This window comes from Muntiacus reevesi, chromosome 11 (genome assembly GCF_963930625.1).
Source record: "Muntiacus reevesi chromosome 11, mMunRee1.1, whole genome shotgun sequence".
Classification (NCBI taxonomy): Eukaryota; Metazoa; Chordata; class Mammalia; order Artiodactyla; family Cervidae; genus Muntiacus; species Muntiacus reevesi.
The window spans coordinates 32,358,879-32,375,071 of record NC_089259.1 but is presented as its reverse complement, the minus strand read 5'-3'; the positions used below and the strand labels follow the sequence as shown (position 1 = coordinate 32,375,071).

General features: G+C 53.3%; 1 protein-coding gene and 1 pseudogene across 2 annotated transcripts in view; both read right to left on the bottom strand.

The window, feature by feature from the left end:
* Positions 1-250: 250 nt before the first annotated feature.
* Positions 251-16,193, bottom strand: part of MIPEP (mitochondrial intermediate peptidase) — an 80,482-nt gene continuing 64,539 nt past the window's right edge. For both annotated transcript variants that reach the window (XM_065901636.1, XM_065901635.1), the window contains exons 18-19: positions 15,468-15,541; positions 251-506 (exon numbers count right to left, since the gene is read on the bottom strand). In XM_065901636.1, the coding sequence (XP_065757708.1) occupies positions 409-506; positions 15,468-15,541 (172 nt within the window). In that variant the 3' untranslated portion in view covers positions 251-408. The remainder of the gene's footprint in view (positions 507-15,467; positions 15,542-16,193) is intronic.
* LOC136144048 (glyceraldehyde-3-phosphate dehydrogenase pseudogene) lies at positions 8,128-9,338 on the bottom strand (annotated as a pseudogene).

Here is a 16,193-nt window from a genome sequence, read left to right as displayed (position 1 = left end):
GGAGGCTGAACTTGACACACGACTCCCTCGTTGTGCTGCAGTTCCGTGTATTCGTCGTCATGTCAGAGGTGCGCCTGTGTGGTCCATCCCTGACCTTGCGGGAGGAGCCAGGGCAGCCCTCACACGCTCTGTGGAGACCGCACGCGGCTTCTCCGCTGCCGTAACTGACCGCTCCACTCTGAGCCACCTGTACAGTCGTCTTAAGAAGTCACGCAGAATCTGCCAAACAGGCTAAAAGCCAGCATAATTTAAAAAAACACCATTTATTCCAAGATCCACGGGCTTGAGGCTTTTCACAAGTTATCACAGAAGTGAAAATGGAACTCAGAAACAAGTGTTCGTAGCTGCAACACTTACAACAGAATCAGCATCACCATGACCCTGATCTAAAGGACTCAAGTGTCTCCCTCACGTAGAATCCATGAGGAAGGTCTCAAAGTCTAGGTCCAGGTCGGAAACGAGGGTGTTTACAAAGTCGTCAATAGAAGGACACTTCTGAAGCATACCTGCCAACAGAGACAGATGGTCAGCCAGCTCGCTTGGGGACAGCACAGAGCGACAGACGAACAGCATGTCCACATGGTCGGGGATGCTCGGCTTCGTGAGCTGCGAGCTGGGAACAAGGACGTTTCAGAGTGTCCAGGCGGTGCCTGGGCTCTGAGCTGTTTCTTGTTTTATTGCCTTTTTTATACTATCTCACCAACACTTAGCTTAGAGATTTAGACCCAAATATGTTTTGGAGATGTTACTGTACCCTTGGAGCCCACTTGACCAGGAGTGCAAGGAACCACGCGTCAGGTTTGGGGGCCGGGGGTGCTCCCACCAGGCCACCATCTGCAGTGGAACGTAGAAAGCTTCGGGCAGGCCTAGGGCTGGACCCACAGACACGGTCGTTCCCCACTGGGGAACATGGCCACAGGGACTGGCCAAGGCCTGGCTTGTACGGTGGTCATAAAGCAGCAGAGCCAACACGTCCCTGTCAGTCCCTCACTAGACCCCATGTGCTTAGGAACAATACGGATGCCGTCATGGTCCCGCCACAGCCCCAAATATTTTCATCCTCGTTCAAATCCAGGTCCTCACATCTCCATCACAGGGACCATCTGAGGAGTAAGGACTGGCTATTGGAGGAGAATTTCATTGCTGTGTCTTTAATTGCAAAACTAAAGTTCAAAGCAACTTTCTTTTTACAGTAAAATAGTTCCTAGGGACGAGAAAGGCCCCCCAGTCCTCCCGTGTCTCTAGTGATGGGACATGATGACTCAGACGATGGCCAGGCAGTGCCTTCCACTCCGCGTCTTGGAGGCGCAGGCTCTCACGTAAGCAGAGCAGTAAACCCCATTTGTGCATTTCCTATGGGCCAGGGTTCTTAATGCAGAGAAGAGTTGTGGGGCAAACACTGAAATATGGCTTTTGATCAGATTGTTATCCTGTCTCACCATTCCCTTCCTTGTAACATGTGAAACATCCTGTAATTACAAATTGCAAATGACCTCTAGCTTGTAATTAAATGGTTAGAACTGTCAGAAGGTGGGGCCGACCTGTGCAGTGAAGTGTGGCCGCTGGTCCCTTGAAGTGTTCCCGTCACCTCCACCAGTTGTCCACGAACACAGAACCCACCACCTCGGGGCCACACCCTCTCCAGGGTCACCTGCAGCCACTTCTGCGTCTCAGAGGACGGCCGCCTTGGGGTAAGCGGAGAAACGCACACACTCTCGGGGGAGTTTTAAATAAAACCTGACCCGAGAGGAGTGGTTGGACTGTCATGTGTGTGCTGCGACAGGTGAAGACAAAGGTTCAGAGAGGATGAACTAGTTACCAGGGCGGGAATTCTCCTGCCACACGGCTGCAGAGTCCTCGCTTTAATTGGATCTAAGTGTTTGCAAGTGTCAACATGAACTAACGACTTCTACACAGGGAATCAAAAACAAAATGTTTTCAGGCAGTTCCACAAATAAGAAAAACTGAATTTAGCATTCACATATGTAGATGGTAAAGATTCCAGCAACTCGTGGATTTTTTTAATAAAGCTGGTGAAGATGTCCTCTGTGTCAAGTCTTAGTCTTAAAAGGCTGGTGATGGGATGAGCAGTTTCATAGGCGCCCCCAGAATCGGCTGAGGGCCAAGTCCAGAGGGGGTGGAGCTGACACATTCTCTGGAGGGCAGGGGCGGGGGGCGCAGGGGGCTGAGACTATAAAACAAAACCGAGGGTAACTTCCCCCTCAGAGGGACACGTGGGTGGTGGTGTAAGACAGACTGGCTGCAGGGAACCCTCAGGGAAGCAGAGTGCCACCTGCCCGTCCTCCGCGGGCCCACAGGGAACAGCCCGTAAAGCAGTTACGATGACGAGTTAATTTATTTTCCTCCTCCTTTTCCCCGAGGGGCGAATGGGCTGATAAAACCTAGGGCAAGCCCGAACATTTCTGTCTCGACTGCTCTGCTAAACCAGTGTGTTCATGACCTTGGAGGACCGGGTGGCTGTTCCAGGCCTGATGGCAGTGAACTAGGGTCTCCAGGGGTTCCGGGGCAGGCTCTGGGGACCCCACCTGAGCTGGGAGCTGGGCTGTGTGCAGTGCCATAGCCTGCCGCTTGGGGGCTGCCAGCTGCGGGTTGTGTGTGTGCCCGCAGGGGACGCCATCCTGGCCGCCACACTGGGGCGTCTGGGGGGCAGCGGGGCCCCCCAGGTACGGGGTTCCTGCCTTCCCACACCCAGCTTGGTGCCAGCCCTGTGCCCCCCGGGGACCCACTGCCGGTCACGATGATGGGAGGCCTGGGACACCAGGGCAGTGAGCCTGGTATAGGCGCCTGAGCAACTCGTCTGCCCCGACACGGAGCCTGGAAGCTGCATCCTCAGCTGGCTTTTGCTTCTCCCCTTGACTCTGCGGCCGCCTCTGTACTGTTCCCCCAAATTCCTTTTTGCTTGGTCAGCCTGAGTTGGTGGTTTCTTTCAAGAAGATTCCCACCTGATAAAGAGACTAGTTCACAAGTTATTAAAGAGAATTTAATGATACCCGGGGGACACTGATATTTTTGTTTGAGGACCAACTTCCTAGACCCAGGGTTGGGAGTAAAACTAAGTGCTTTCTGCTTTTTCTTTTCTCATTTAAATGACCATATCTTCCCACAGATACCGGAAACAGGTGCCATACAGTCAAGCTTTACTATCAGATCTCTTCTCTAATGTCACTGGCGGGCAGTGAGAGTTGTCTTGGCCTGAGACAGGGGAGAGTCCGTCTCTGTCCCCAGACCCACCTGCTGTGGTGGGGGGTGTGCTGGGGGCAGGGCGAGAAGCGGGGGATGCTCTCTCCAGAGTGCGTGGTTCCTCCTGAAATTGCTTCTTTCCTGGTGGAACTGGAAGGACCTGCCCTTCTGTCTATGGGCCTTGCAGTGTGACGGGCGCTCATGGGCTGCACGTGTGCCCAGGAGCCCAGGAGAGGGGTGGATGTGGCCCCCACACCTGCAAAGCCAGACCTTCAACACCTGAGGCGGCTGGGGTGGGTCACCCCTCAGTTCTTTCTAAATCAGAGACAGAAGCCAAGCACGCTCCTACATTTCAGGCACAGTGCCGGTACTTGGTTCAAATGAAGGTATGTCAGCCAGGGTTCTATAAGAGTTAAGGCCCACAGGCATCATCTGTTTAGGGACCATAGCCCAGCTCTAAACACCCCAGGGGAGCTGCCGTGGGGGCCGGCGCCAGGCACGCTGGGCTTTCAGGCCAAAGGGAACATTCCCTGGCTCAGCCCAGCATCTTACAATCTCAAATTTCCAGCTGTTCTCTCTGCTGACTGTCCCAAAGTCTCCCTTGGAAGGTTTAGTGAGGAGGAATACAGCAGAAAGATAAATTCCTCCTTTCCTGAACAAGACTGCATCCTGAAAGTGCCCCTAAAGAGCGCACCGGTGGTTAGAGCCGGGGCTGGTGAGTAACCCTGGTCAACCACCCGGTTTGGGGCCTTCAGCCCAGACTGGACTTCCGAGATTCACTCCTGCTAGAAGCAGCCTGAGCGGAGGCCGACTGGAGAGTGAGGTGTGTGTCTCGGGCCCAGGACACCAGCAAGGGGTCGTCTCCACAGCTTGACTGCTGTAAGCATTGAATAAGGTGCACTGAACACGTGGGAAAGGCCCTGTATCTGGTAACAACCACCATCAGAGTGAAAGTTCAAGGGCTGAAGGACGAGGTTGCTTATTTTCTGTACAAGCTGAATTTCAAAATGCTGTCTGTGATTAAGTACTTAGGGTTTTATCATCAGACGCAATCCTGAGCTGATTATCCAGCTAACGAATCACAGCTTGCTTTGTATTCTCTGGCTTTTCCATCTGCTTTTGATGAGATAACTTTATCTACGGAAAGGAAACAGAAGCGGTAACTAAAATCAACCCATTTTATACCTCTTAGCAGTTGTGATACAAGGTTCACCAAAGAGACCATGGGGATGGTGGAGTCCTGGAGATGAAAAGTGGCGATGGCACGCCTCACACAGGGCTGAGGGCACTGCACTGCACATTCACAGCGGTTAAAACGAGACATTTTGTGTCACACACACTTTACCACAACTTAAACAAGAAGGGACCAGAAGCACCAAGAGACAGCCTGTGACTGGCCCACACACTCAGTGGCCCTGGCTCCAGCAACACGGGACGCCCCAGACTGCGGGTCATCCATGCGAACCACCCTTGGGCCTGCACACCCATCCCAACAGTTCACGGGATGCGCTAGACCACGGGTCACTCACATAGACTGTGGACCGCCCTCAGGTCTAAATATCCATCTCAATAGTTCATGGCATGTGCCAAACTGCAGGTCATCCATGCGGACTGCGAACTGCCCTCAGGTCTAAACACCCATCCCAACAGTTCACAGCCACTTTTCATGCTGAGATAAGGTTATGTGCCAAACTTGGCCAGATTGATGGGAACTGTAGCCCGAGCCGGCCTGGCCGAGTGAAGCGAGCTTTCTGAGGTCAGAGCTCACCCGAGGGCCAGCTCTCCTGGGCCTCAGATGCCGGGCTCCTCTGTCTATCTTGTTCTGAACTTTCCTGGGTTCCATGTGGGGCTGTCCACGCTGTTCTCTAAAGGTGGTTCCACTACCTACTGTCAGTCCCGGAAAAAGAGGACATTACCCACAAGGGAAACTCCGTTCCTCCTTTGAACTGAAGACCTCCCCAGCCCCTTGGCTGGGCAGCACCTGTGCCGTTCGGAGCTGGGCTCTGCCCCGTGCCTGCCTGTGGGCGGCCGGGCCTGGCATGTCCGGCCAGGTGGGAGCGGACGTGGGAAGTGGAGCTGCGGACGTGCCCTGTTCCTCATTAGTTTATCCCAGTTTCATCGTCGGATTTAACAATTCCGTTTACTGAGTACCTTTCTGGGTTACAAAACATTTTGCTTTTTGAAGCTCCACATCTTCCTCAAACAAACACACCCACACATCAAACACGTCCACGCCCTCTGAAAAACTAGTGCTTTTATGAAAGGGAGGCTGCAGCCTGGAGCACCCAGGTGCTCCTTCTGGGGAACTGGGGTTCTGCTCACACGGCTGTGACTCTGGTTGCCGTTCACCCGTTACTGATGCCGTGCTCGTCCTGAGCTGCTGCATCCTATATCCGCTTCCCCGACATGCTTCCCTCCCTCATTCCTGTTCTCCACACGAGAAGAGGAGGTTCTGCCAGCCAGTGTGTGGTCAGGACCGCGGCCTGCCTGTGAGCGGACACGCGTCCTCACTGAGCGAGGCCTCACTCTGCTGTGAAACCACTGCCGTGCGGAAGGCAAAGGTACCATCATCTCCATCCCTGGGACGTCCTGCCAGGGGCATCGAGAGCATCGTCTGAGCATCCGGGGACAAGGTGACTCAGCCGCCGACCGTGGTGACAGAGTGGCCGGCAGGTGCGGCATCGACACGTACACAGCTGTGCCCTGGTCCTCCGGAGAAGTCAGAGACACCAGCAGTCCACACAGCGCAGGGGGTGGGGAGCGCCTGGGCCTGAGCTCTCCTAGTCCTGTCTCCCCGGGGCGACCTTGAGCAGGAGGCCACCCGAGCACCCTGGGACTGCAGACACGAGGGGACACCCGCAGCGCGCTCAGCACGGGCGGCCCCCGGCCCCCGGGTCCACGTGGCTCTCACTGTGCCTCTCTTGCCGGTACCTTTCCCCTCCTGTCTGTTCAACTCTAGATTCAAAAGCGGCAGAAGTCAGTCTTAATGGCTAATATCCAATGTAAAGTACCTTAGGAAAATCGGGGCATAAGGCTACTGCAACATTTTAGTAAAATGCTCATCCTGAAGGGAAAAGAAAGTGCAGGAAGAAGGCAAAAATGTAGGGCTGAAATTATACAGTTATTTTGAGGGTGTGATTTAAGATTTCAAGAATTTTTAAAGTGAAAGCTCCGTTTTGTTTAAACTGGCTGAAGGGAGGATGTGAGTGAAGTTCAGCTGTTGTCCCGACCCTGCCGCTAAACACTCAGTACCCTAAGGAGAGGGGCTTACTTAACGTACCCCAACTTGTGTGATGGGGCCGAGTATCTGAGACATGCAGGCTCGGAGATTAAGGAGGGGTTATCCTGTCTTTCAGACTTTAATGTAAAGACGAACTATTAAATGAGAAAATCAAGTTTAGGTACAGTCATCCTTAATCTAGTTTCGTTATTAGTGACGTTAAGAGTCTCAAGGGGAGGGTTTCTGTAGAGAAGGCCGGAAACAGTCACTAGGAGACACCTTGCAAATGACCTTTCAGGAGCTAACCTGGTTAAACCCAGAGAAATGTCCCTTCTCTGAGCTCTATGGATGTCTCAAGAGCTGGTTAGCAAACGTGCTTCTATCCCTCCCGTGGAACCCGCCCGCGGGCTCTGCGGTGAGCAGAGCAGGGCTCCGCCCTGGGGTGCCTGAGGCTCGCGGCCCTGGCCCTGCAGGTCGCTAAGGGCTCTGCATCACGGGGGGCGAGGGGAAGGGCCTCGGCCTTACCTCTGTGAAGGGGGTCACACCTCCCAGAGCAAACGCGGGCGTGGTAAGGGGCCACCGTCACCCTGTCACCGTCCCCAGACCTGTCCTGAGAGCGACTCCTCGTGCTGAGCTGTCATGCTGTGACTGTGACCAGGCAGGTCACCTGGAGCCGTGGGGGCAGGAGCCTGGCTGCCCGGGGGAGGGCAGGGGCTGGGCCCGTGACTGCAGGGAGTGTGCCATGAACACATGTGGCGTGTGATGCAAAGTGCAATCAGCACAGTACAGGTCAAACTCTGCTTAGAAGTTACCTTCCCCAGAGGCTTTTCTTCGTTGCTAGCAAAACGTATGTTGGTTGAATTTATTCACTGGAACACCGACACTGTCGATAGCAGGAAAACACAAGGACCATGAAGGCTCCAGGGCCACATTTACAGACGGAAAGACCTGTCCCTTCCTGGGAAAGCGACTCCTCCTACCTGGGTAAAGCTGTCATCCACACCCCAGGTCTAGGAAACACCCATCCGTTTCTGGCCCGTGTCTGCGGTTATCTGACTGCTCTGTCAACAAGTCCTGGGATCCCACAAACCGTTTGTTTAGAAGAATGAAAAGCTGCACTCTTTCCGGGAGGGCATCTTCTCTTCTTGGTTTATCCTGTGTTGGAAACACTGACCTTGTCTTCACTTTTAGCTCTTTGCATCTCTATTCACTGAAGGTTTGACCCGTGCTGTTTATAAGCAGAGGATGTGATGAGCTCTTGGAAGGGGCTGCTGTACAGAATGCTGCCTGCCTCCAGGACAGCTGATGGACTGGACACCCCCGGGGACGGCGGGGTGGGGGACGCGGCTGCAGACTCGGGTCTGATGCCTGCTAACGGGAGGGGCGTGTCCCGAGCCTCCTTCCCCCTCAGCAGACGGCCTGCCCTGCAGGCTCAGGTCTCTCTAACTCTTCTGTTACCTGTGTCTGTTGTGCTGACCGCGTGATGTCTGTCATCTCCTCTCCCAGATCCTTCTGTGCTCCTCTGTATCACTCCGTCTGCTACTGATTCCTTCCAGTGTTTTTTAATTTCAGTTACTCAATTTCTTCATTTCTGATTGGGTCTTTTTCTTTTTCTTTTTTTTTTTCTGGGTATAGGGTAGTTTTATTGATGGTACACGACAAGGCAGGGCTCCCTAAGCCCCTCCCCTTCCTCAGGGCCTTGGGGATGGAAACTGTGGAGGTCGGGAGATTCTCAGTGTGGTGGAGGATCGAGGTGGGGCAAGGACTCCCCAGCAGCTGAGGAACTCTCTCTTCCTCTCGTGCTCCTGCTGGGGCTGGGGTTCAGGGACCTTACTCCTTGGAGGCCATGTGGACCATGAGGTCCACCACCCTGTTGCTGTAGCCGAATTCATTGTCGTACCGGGAAATGAGCTTGACAAAGTGGTCGCTGAGGGGCAATGCCAGCCCCAGCATTGAAGGTAGGCGAGTTGAGTGTCGCTGTTGAAGTCGCAGGAGACAACCTGGTCCTCAGTGTAGCCTAGAATGCCCTTCAGAGGGCCCTCTGACGCCTGCTTCACCACCTTCTTGATCTCATCATACTTGGCAGGTTTCTCCAGGCGGCAGGTCAGATCCACAACGGACACGTTGGAGGTGGGCACACAGAAGGCCATGCCAGTGAGCTTCCCATTGAGCTCAGGGATGACCTTGCCCACGGCCTTGACAGCGCCAGTAGAAGCAGGGATGATGTTCTGGGCAGCCCCTCGGCCATCACACCACAGCTTCCCGGAGGGGCCATCCACAGTCTTCTGGGTGGCAGTGATGGCGTGGACGGTGGTCATGAGTCCCTCCACGATGCTGAAGTGGTCATGAATGACCTTGGCCAGGGGGGCCAAGCAGGTGGTGGTGCAGGAGGCATTGCTGACAATCTTGAGGGTGTTGTTATACTTCTCGTGGTTCACGCCCATCACAAACATGGGGGCATCAGCAGAAGGCGCAGAGATGATGACCCTCTTAGCGCCACCCTTCAAGTGAGCCCCAGCCTTCTCCATGGTAGTGAAGACCCCAGTGGACTCCACCACGTACTCAGCACCAGCATCACCCCACTTGATGTTGGCGGGATCTCGCTCCTGGAAGATGGTGATGGCCTTTCAGCATTGATGACGAGCTTCCCGTTCTCCGCCTTGACTGTGCCGTGGAACTTGCCGTGGGTGGAATCATACTGGAACATGTAGACCATGTAGTGAAGGTCAATGAAGGGGTCATTGATGGCGACGATGTCCACTTTGCCAGAATTAAAAGCAGCCCTGGTGACCAAGCGCCCGATGCGGCCGAATCCGTTCACTCCGACCTTCTCCATCTTGTCTCAGAGATGCGGCTGGCACAGCACAAAAGTTACAGCTATCTGTCGAATGGGCAGGAGCAGAGAGCCTGATTGGGTCTTTTTCACATTTTCTAGTTCCTTATTAAAATTCTCACTGTGCTCGTGTATTCTTTTCTCTATTTCAGTTAACATTTTTATTACCAACGCTTTCAATTCTTTATCTGATACATTTTTAATTTGTTGCTTATTTTTCAGGGTTTTTTCTTGCTTTTTAACTGAGAGCACGTCCTCTGCCTCTGTGAATTCAGGTGAAACAGGACCTGGGGTGAAGGGCTATTGTCACGAGGGTGCATTCCTGTACAGACCGTGCGAGTCTGATAAATTGTGGGGAGAGCTGGCTCTGACCTGGACACGCGTTGTACGTTTGCTCAGGGTGAGCTGGAAGCTGTTGCTGTGGTGGGGCAGGTGAAGTAAGGCTTCCTTTCTGCTCGGTGGCCATCACTGCCCTCCTAGGGGGTGGGGTCTGACCCCCAGGATGCTGGCAGAGGAGCCCTGAGATCAGGCCTGGGCCCTCTCTGCTGCGGGGTGCTTCCCCTTCTCCCTGCACGGGACCCGCCGTGGAGCCTGGGGCTGGAGCCGGGGTGCCTGCAGGCGCTGCCCCGGCTGACACGGCCGCGGGTGCAGGCCTCTCTGTCCCTGCCCTGTCGTGGGGCTGAGCCGTGTGGCCTCCCTGTGCCCTGGGTGGCGGGGCCTGCTCCCCAAGGCCTGGTGGTCTCTGTCTCCCCGAGTCCCCTCCCAGGGTGCAGACCTGAGCTCTGTGCTCACTTCCTCAGCTGTGCCTGTACACGAGTCCTGCTGCCAGTTTCTGGTTAGTTTCCAGTGACAATCGCTGCACGTGTGCATGGATTTTTGATGCGTTCTTGGGGAAGGTGAGTCCCATGCCCTCCTCTACTTCACCATCTTGACCCCCCATAATCACGTTTTTAACGGCCTGAGAAACATCTGACCTTCTAGGTAAACACATAAAGTGCGTTCGCGTAACAGAGCCTGAGGGCGGACCCTCTGCGGGGCCGGCACGGCGGGGCCCAACCACCACCTCCTCTGAGAGTCCAGACTCTGTCGGAGCCCTGACTGACCACCTGGGAACAAGGGCCCCGGAGGGGCGTCCGTCACCTCACGTCATCCCAGGGGTCGGGATCAACACGACTCGCTGGTGCTGACCATGAACACCAGGCAGCAGCGCTTCCCCCTTCCTTCCAGAGCACAGGGCGGAAAGGGGGGTCACCGTGTGGCCCACACTCGGGGCACACAGCGCCCAGTGCCTCGAGGGGGGCACCGCTGCAGCACGCAACTGAGTTCTCCCGCACGAGAGGTCCGTCCCGTTTGTTTATTCAGTCACTCCTGTCGGGGCGCACTCAGACTGTATACTTTGTGTGTGTTATGTACCAACGCTGCCTTATTGACTTTTTTGCTCAAATTGTTGACATTTTGGCCACTGTGCGTTGTTAGGAGCCGGGCACCCCTGACACACACACACACCAGGCCCTGTGTGCTCCTGAGCACACGGTCCTCTCCCGGGCGGGCGCCCCCGGCCAGCCCTGTCCCGGGGAGCCCCGGGCCCTCCAGCAGGGAGGGTGTCAGACCTTCTCCCCAGAGGAAGGTGTCGGACCAAGCTCGAGTGCTCCCGGACCAAGGAGGCTTCTATGGGAAAGCGAAATTCTCTTTACACACAGGGACAAGGGTAGCCCTCTGGAATATACAAACCACAAATTCTGACTTGTTTCTTGAATAAAAGTAATATGCAACAAGTTAGAAGAGATGATATAGGATAATTAAGGCAAAAATGAATGTGTTTTGAAAACCACAGAGCTCGGCAGAAATGTAAGGTATTATGATTTTAATCAGCTTACGGAGAGGCCCTGTGGGCTTCTAGACTTGGGTTCCGTGAGTCAGTCTGGCAAGACAGAAAAATTGAAGGGAGTTTCACTGAGAACTGACTCATTTATCTACATTTCTTTTCATCTTATCTGATGTTTGGTGCTTTTTAAAACTCTGTCAAGTTAGAACATTCTCTGTCTATGGGCACACTGCTTTTGGCCAGAAGTCATAAAGCTAAGAGTTTCTTTTCTGGAAAGGGGAACAGGAATAAAGCTGTTTAACTTTTAAAAATAACCACTTGAAAGACTAAAACTCTTGGGCTTTGCCCTTTCCTTTCTGTACAGAACTCTCTGTGCAGAGGCTGCAGGGGCACCGGGACCCACAACCAGCGGTGGAAATGTGAGACCCAGCGGGCAGGGTGCATACGTGGCTGCGGTCAGCCTCGTCCGGGGGCCAGCATGCCAGAGCGTGCCTGCACTCGAGGGGGACGGCTCTGCCACGGAGTCAAGGAGCTCACGGGGACACACGGGACAGAGAAGCTCACTGCTGGTTGGGGGCGTCAGGCAGGCCTCGCCAATGGGAATAGTTAGGATGTGGCATCAAACACACAGACTCTGGGGAATCACTGAGGCCTCCAGGCTCAGGCCACTGACATCCTCACAAGTCTAAGACCCACCTAGACTCAAGTCAGACGTTACAGATGAGCTGAGAAAGATGTGTGAGGGGCGTGAGCCTCAGGGTCCATGGGGACGGGGTGGGGGCAAAACCCAGGTCACGGGGTTCAGTGAGCAGCAGGGCAGGAGGCACGGGAAGGGGAGGTGTCTCAATGTTTTGGGTTTTTGGTCATTTAAAGACAAAATCTGAACCTAGGAACAAAACAAGGGCCACTTACTCAAGACCTTTGGATAACATGGAAGAAAGATAAAGTGGTCTGTGAGGGACGACGGACCCTCCTCTGAGCAATCCACCTCTCTCCTCAGAGTGCGAGACAGCACCGCTCCGACCCCGCCAGCCTCCTCGGGGCACCAGGAGTCACCTCACTTGCCTGCTTATCTTCTTCCTAGAGAACCGTTCAGTTTCTGAAGAGCTTGTGAGAGAAATTGTTCACCACAGCACACCTGAAGTTTTCTAGTACGTTTTTGAACATGACAAAATGAATATAGCATGTATCATCATGGTTTAAGCAAAAAGTAATGTGATGCTTAAACCAGAGAACACTGCGGGGTATGGAATGCGCAAAGACTGCAACTTACCCCAGAATTCTTGGATTTGGTCGGGTGTTGCCATCCTGTGTTTAGTGGAGGATTAAGTAACTAAATATTCTGCTTGAAACATCCTTATATGAGCTATGGATGTGTTTAAAACGAGATAAGGACATAATTTCGATTTGAAGATTAGAAAGAAGTGGGTTTTTTTCCCCGCCTGCATGCAGCATCATTTTTTTACAGTTGTGCCAATGTTTTAGGTTGTAATTTAAAGGGAGAAACTGAGTATAAGGAAAAGGCGTAATTCATGTCATGGCAATAGTATTCAGAGAGAGCTTCCTGGGACTCTAAAAGTGTTAATGGGTACCTTAGTGTCAAATATTTGATAGCATCAACAAAGCATCTGGTAACTATGACACTCAGTCATGGGCTTCACAGACAACCCACCCTGTTTCTTTTTAATTGGAGTTTAACTGCTTTATGATGCTCTGTTAGTTTCTGCTGTACAACAATGCCGGTCGGCTGTAAGTATACACATGTCCCCTGCCTCTGAAGGCTCCCTGCGACCCTTCCACTTCCCCCGGCCCAGGTCATCACACAGCGCCGAGCCGAGCTCCCGTGTATGCAGCCGCTTCCCACTCGCTAGCTGTCTCATACAGTGTGTGTGTGTGTGTGAGTGTTACCCTCTCAATTCATGCCCCTCGCCTTCCTCCACTGTGTTCACAAGTCCCTTCTCTAAGTCTGCGTGTCTATTTCCTGCCCTGCAAATAAACCACTCTTTGTCTCCCTTAGGGAAACTGACTACCTCGCGTGATTTAGTAAAGTGCCAAAGCTGCTACCTGCAGATCCAATTCTGTTTTACTGTGTAAGGACTATCTGCCCTCTTTGAGGAAGGAAATGGCTTCTTAACTACAATTTTGTTTTATTCAAGTGGCGTTTAGAGTTTTGAGAGGGATTCTGTGGATTTACCCCGAGGTTCCTGGGCAGAGTTAGGAGAGAAGCCCGCGTGTGTGGGCATCCATGCAGATCCTGCCCACTGAGTGAGTAACTTTAAAGCTCACCTGTGCCGCATTCATCACTCAGATCCCAAGCACAATGCAGGGAGTCCTGACTGATGAGTGGCTTGAGGCTCCTCTGAAATGCTCACTCTTAGATAAGTCAGGAGATTAAACAGTTGTTATTTGGTCACAGAGGTACACAACTTGAGAGTAAGGGCTCTGTTTCTTTACCTCCCGCTAATTAATAGAACCCTTTACAGGTCCCTAGTAAGCAGTTAGACTAGATGAAGCACCTATGTTTTCCTAGAAGAGTAAGACCAGCTAGATTGAGTTGTCCCTCCAACTCTGACTTGTCTATCACTGCCCAAGGCCGTGAGCCACAGTCCAGGACAGTCCTGCTTTGGGGCTCAGGCTGGCCGCACGCCCACAGAAGAGGGAATGCCCCTGATGGTCTTGTCCTACAAATCACACCCTCTGCTCATCTGCCAGATAACTAAGCGTGTGGAGGAATGGGTCTGTGGGGATGGTGTTAGGAAGATGTCAGTGCCCGTGAGAAGAATCAGCTGCGATCCGGATGCTCTATCTTCTCTAGTCTGAACCATAGGCTTGCTTTTCTCTTGTGAGTAAGAGTTTCACTGTGGAAAAATACTAAGGTTCCTGACATAAAAATGTTTCATGTGAAGAACAGACTTGCTGGAAAGATGACACAACAATCTTAGAAGCAGAGGAGAAACATACACCGAAGAGGAAACTCTGAAAAGGACTGGTGTTCTCCTCCGGCTGGGGTCATATGTGGGCTCATGTTTACACGCGCGGGCATGCAGAGGCGGGGTCGGGAGGGGCACACCGAGTGCCGCGCTGGGAGCTCTCGTCCAGGACCCCCGTCACAGCGGGCTGCCCATCTCCACAGCGCTCGGCCTGCAGCCAAGTGCACGCACGCTCACCTGAGTCCACACGGAACGTGCAGCTGGCTGTCCTGGGCTCCGAAGGCACAGGTTTGAGCTTGGCTCCTCTGTGCCCCGCCTCGTGCAGGCTGGCCTTGAGCTGCCCCCACCAGCGGGAGGGCAGAGGGAGCAGCCTCCGCAGGGAGCTGCTTGGGAGAGTCAACCAGTGCCTCATCATGAGGCTGACCCGAGGCGATCCTGAGGGAAAGCCAGGGCTCACCACGAAGCATGGCAGGACTGGGGTGGCTGACCCACGTTACATGCTTGTCGCAGTGTCAGAGAGACTGACCCTGGTTGTGTGCACCCTCCCGGGAGGGCTGTGCACCCAGAGTCGCCTCCAGCACCAGGCATGGCAGCAGCTGTCGGCCATGGGGCTGGGATGGACACGGCCCTTCCCATGAGCACAGCCGTGCAGACCCAGGCAGCAGCTCTCGGCCATGGGGCTGGGATGAACCAGCCGGGATGGACACGGCCCTTCCCATGAGGACAGCCGTGCAGACCGAGGCAGCAGCTCTCGGCCATGGGGCTGGGATGAACCAGGCCCTTCCCATGAGGACAGCTGTGCAGACCCGGGCAGCAGACATCACCTCACCCCTCACTAGCAGGACCGCAGGGTTCAGCCTGAAGACAGCGCCACCCCACTTGGGGCGTCCTCCTGCTGTGCCATCAGAGGACCTGCCGCGGTGATGCCCACACCCCGAGACATCAGCACCACCCACCTCTTCTTGAAATACCGTGACAGTCTCTCCCATTCACAATTAGATTTTCATCCAAATGCACAGGAAAACAAGCACTGTGCTATGTCACAGAGCAGACTTAAGTAGGTTCTAATTTTTAAACAAGTAAAAAACACCCACCCTGATGCCATGGAATTTCTAAAAGTGTATACGGCCGGGCTTTCATGAGAGGTAAGAAATGAGTTCTTTAGGCTACCCACTGTAACCTATCAAAAGCTAAGGCAAATTTTTGAGAATTTGTAACAAGTTTCCGATTAGAGTGTTAGTAACATTTTGAGAGCTAAAGCCTGAAATTTTTTTCCTCATCTAAGTCAGTCAGTCACTGGCTTGTCATCTGGGACACAGTGAGACACCCTCACAGCAAGGCCGAAACATCCTCTCTTTAAAAGAAAACACAAAACATGAACAGCTTTCATCACAGATGATGCGAAACAAACACACACACACAGCTCAAAACCTGAGAGCGTGTCTCACTTTGGCTCACCTTGCACCATGAGCATGGGCTCCCTGCCCCCGCCGTGGGCCAGCATCTCCCGGCGATAGCGCTCCCCCGCTGCCCTGTGGAGACCGGGTTGTTAGCACACCTTCAGACACCCTCCACACCCCCGAGCCCCCAGAGGAAGCCACATGGATGTCACAGTCACAGAAGCCGCCCTCCATCATCTTCTGGTTTCTAAACATCCGATTCCTATCTTCACCTTACTCTACAGAGACCAGCAGTGATACGTCTACTCTAAGAGGACAACTCTAGTTTTCACTGTTTGTAGCAAGCATGTGCCTTGTAGAAAGGATTGTGTGTTACATATCTTCTCCTCCATCATCTTTAGGATTACTTCAGTGAAGAGGAGAGATTTAAAATCATTTAGGCCACTCTCCCAGCAAAGAATTGGAGATGGCACCCAACAAACAGAAAAATAACAGTGACACAAGAGGGAAGGCATAAAAACGCTCAGGAGAGGCCTTGGCTATGGTCAGAGACAGTGGGGTGTGGGGACAGTAAAACAGGTAGACTGGAAGCATTTTTACAGACAGAAATTCTCCAAATTAGTGACATCTGAAAACAAAGTTATTTAGTGCTGAAAGTGAAAGTGAAGTTGCTCAGTTGTGTTCGACTCTTTGTGACCCCATGGACTACAGTCTACCAGGCTCCTCCGTCCATGGAATTTTCCAAGCAAGAGTACTGGAGTGGGTTGCCATATCCTTCTCCAGG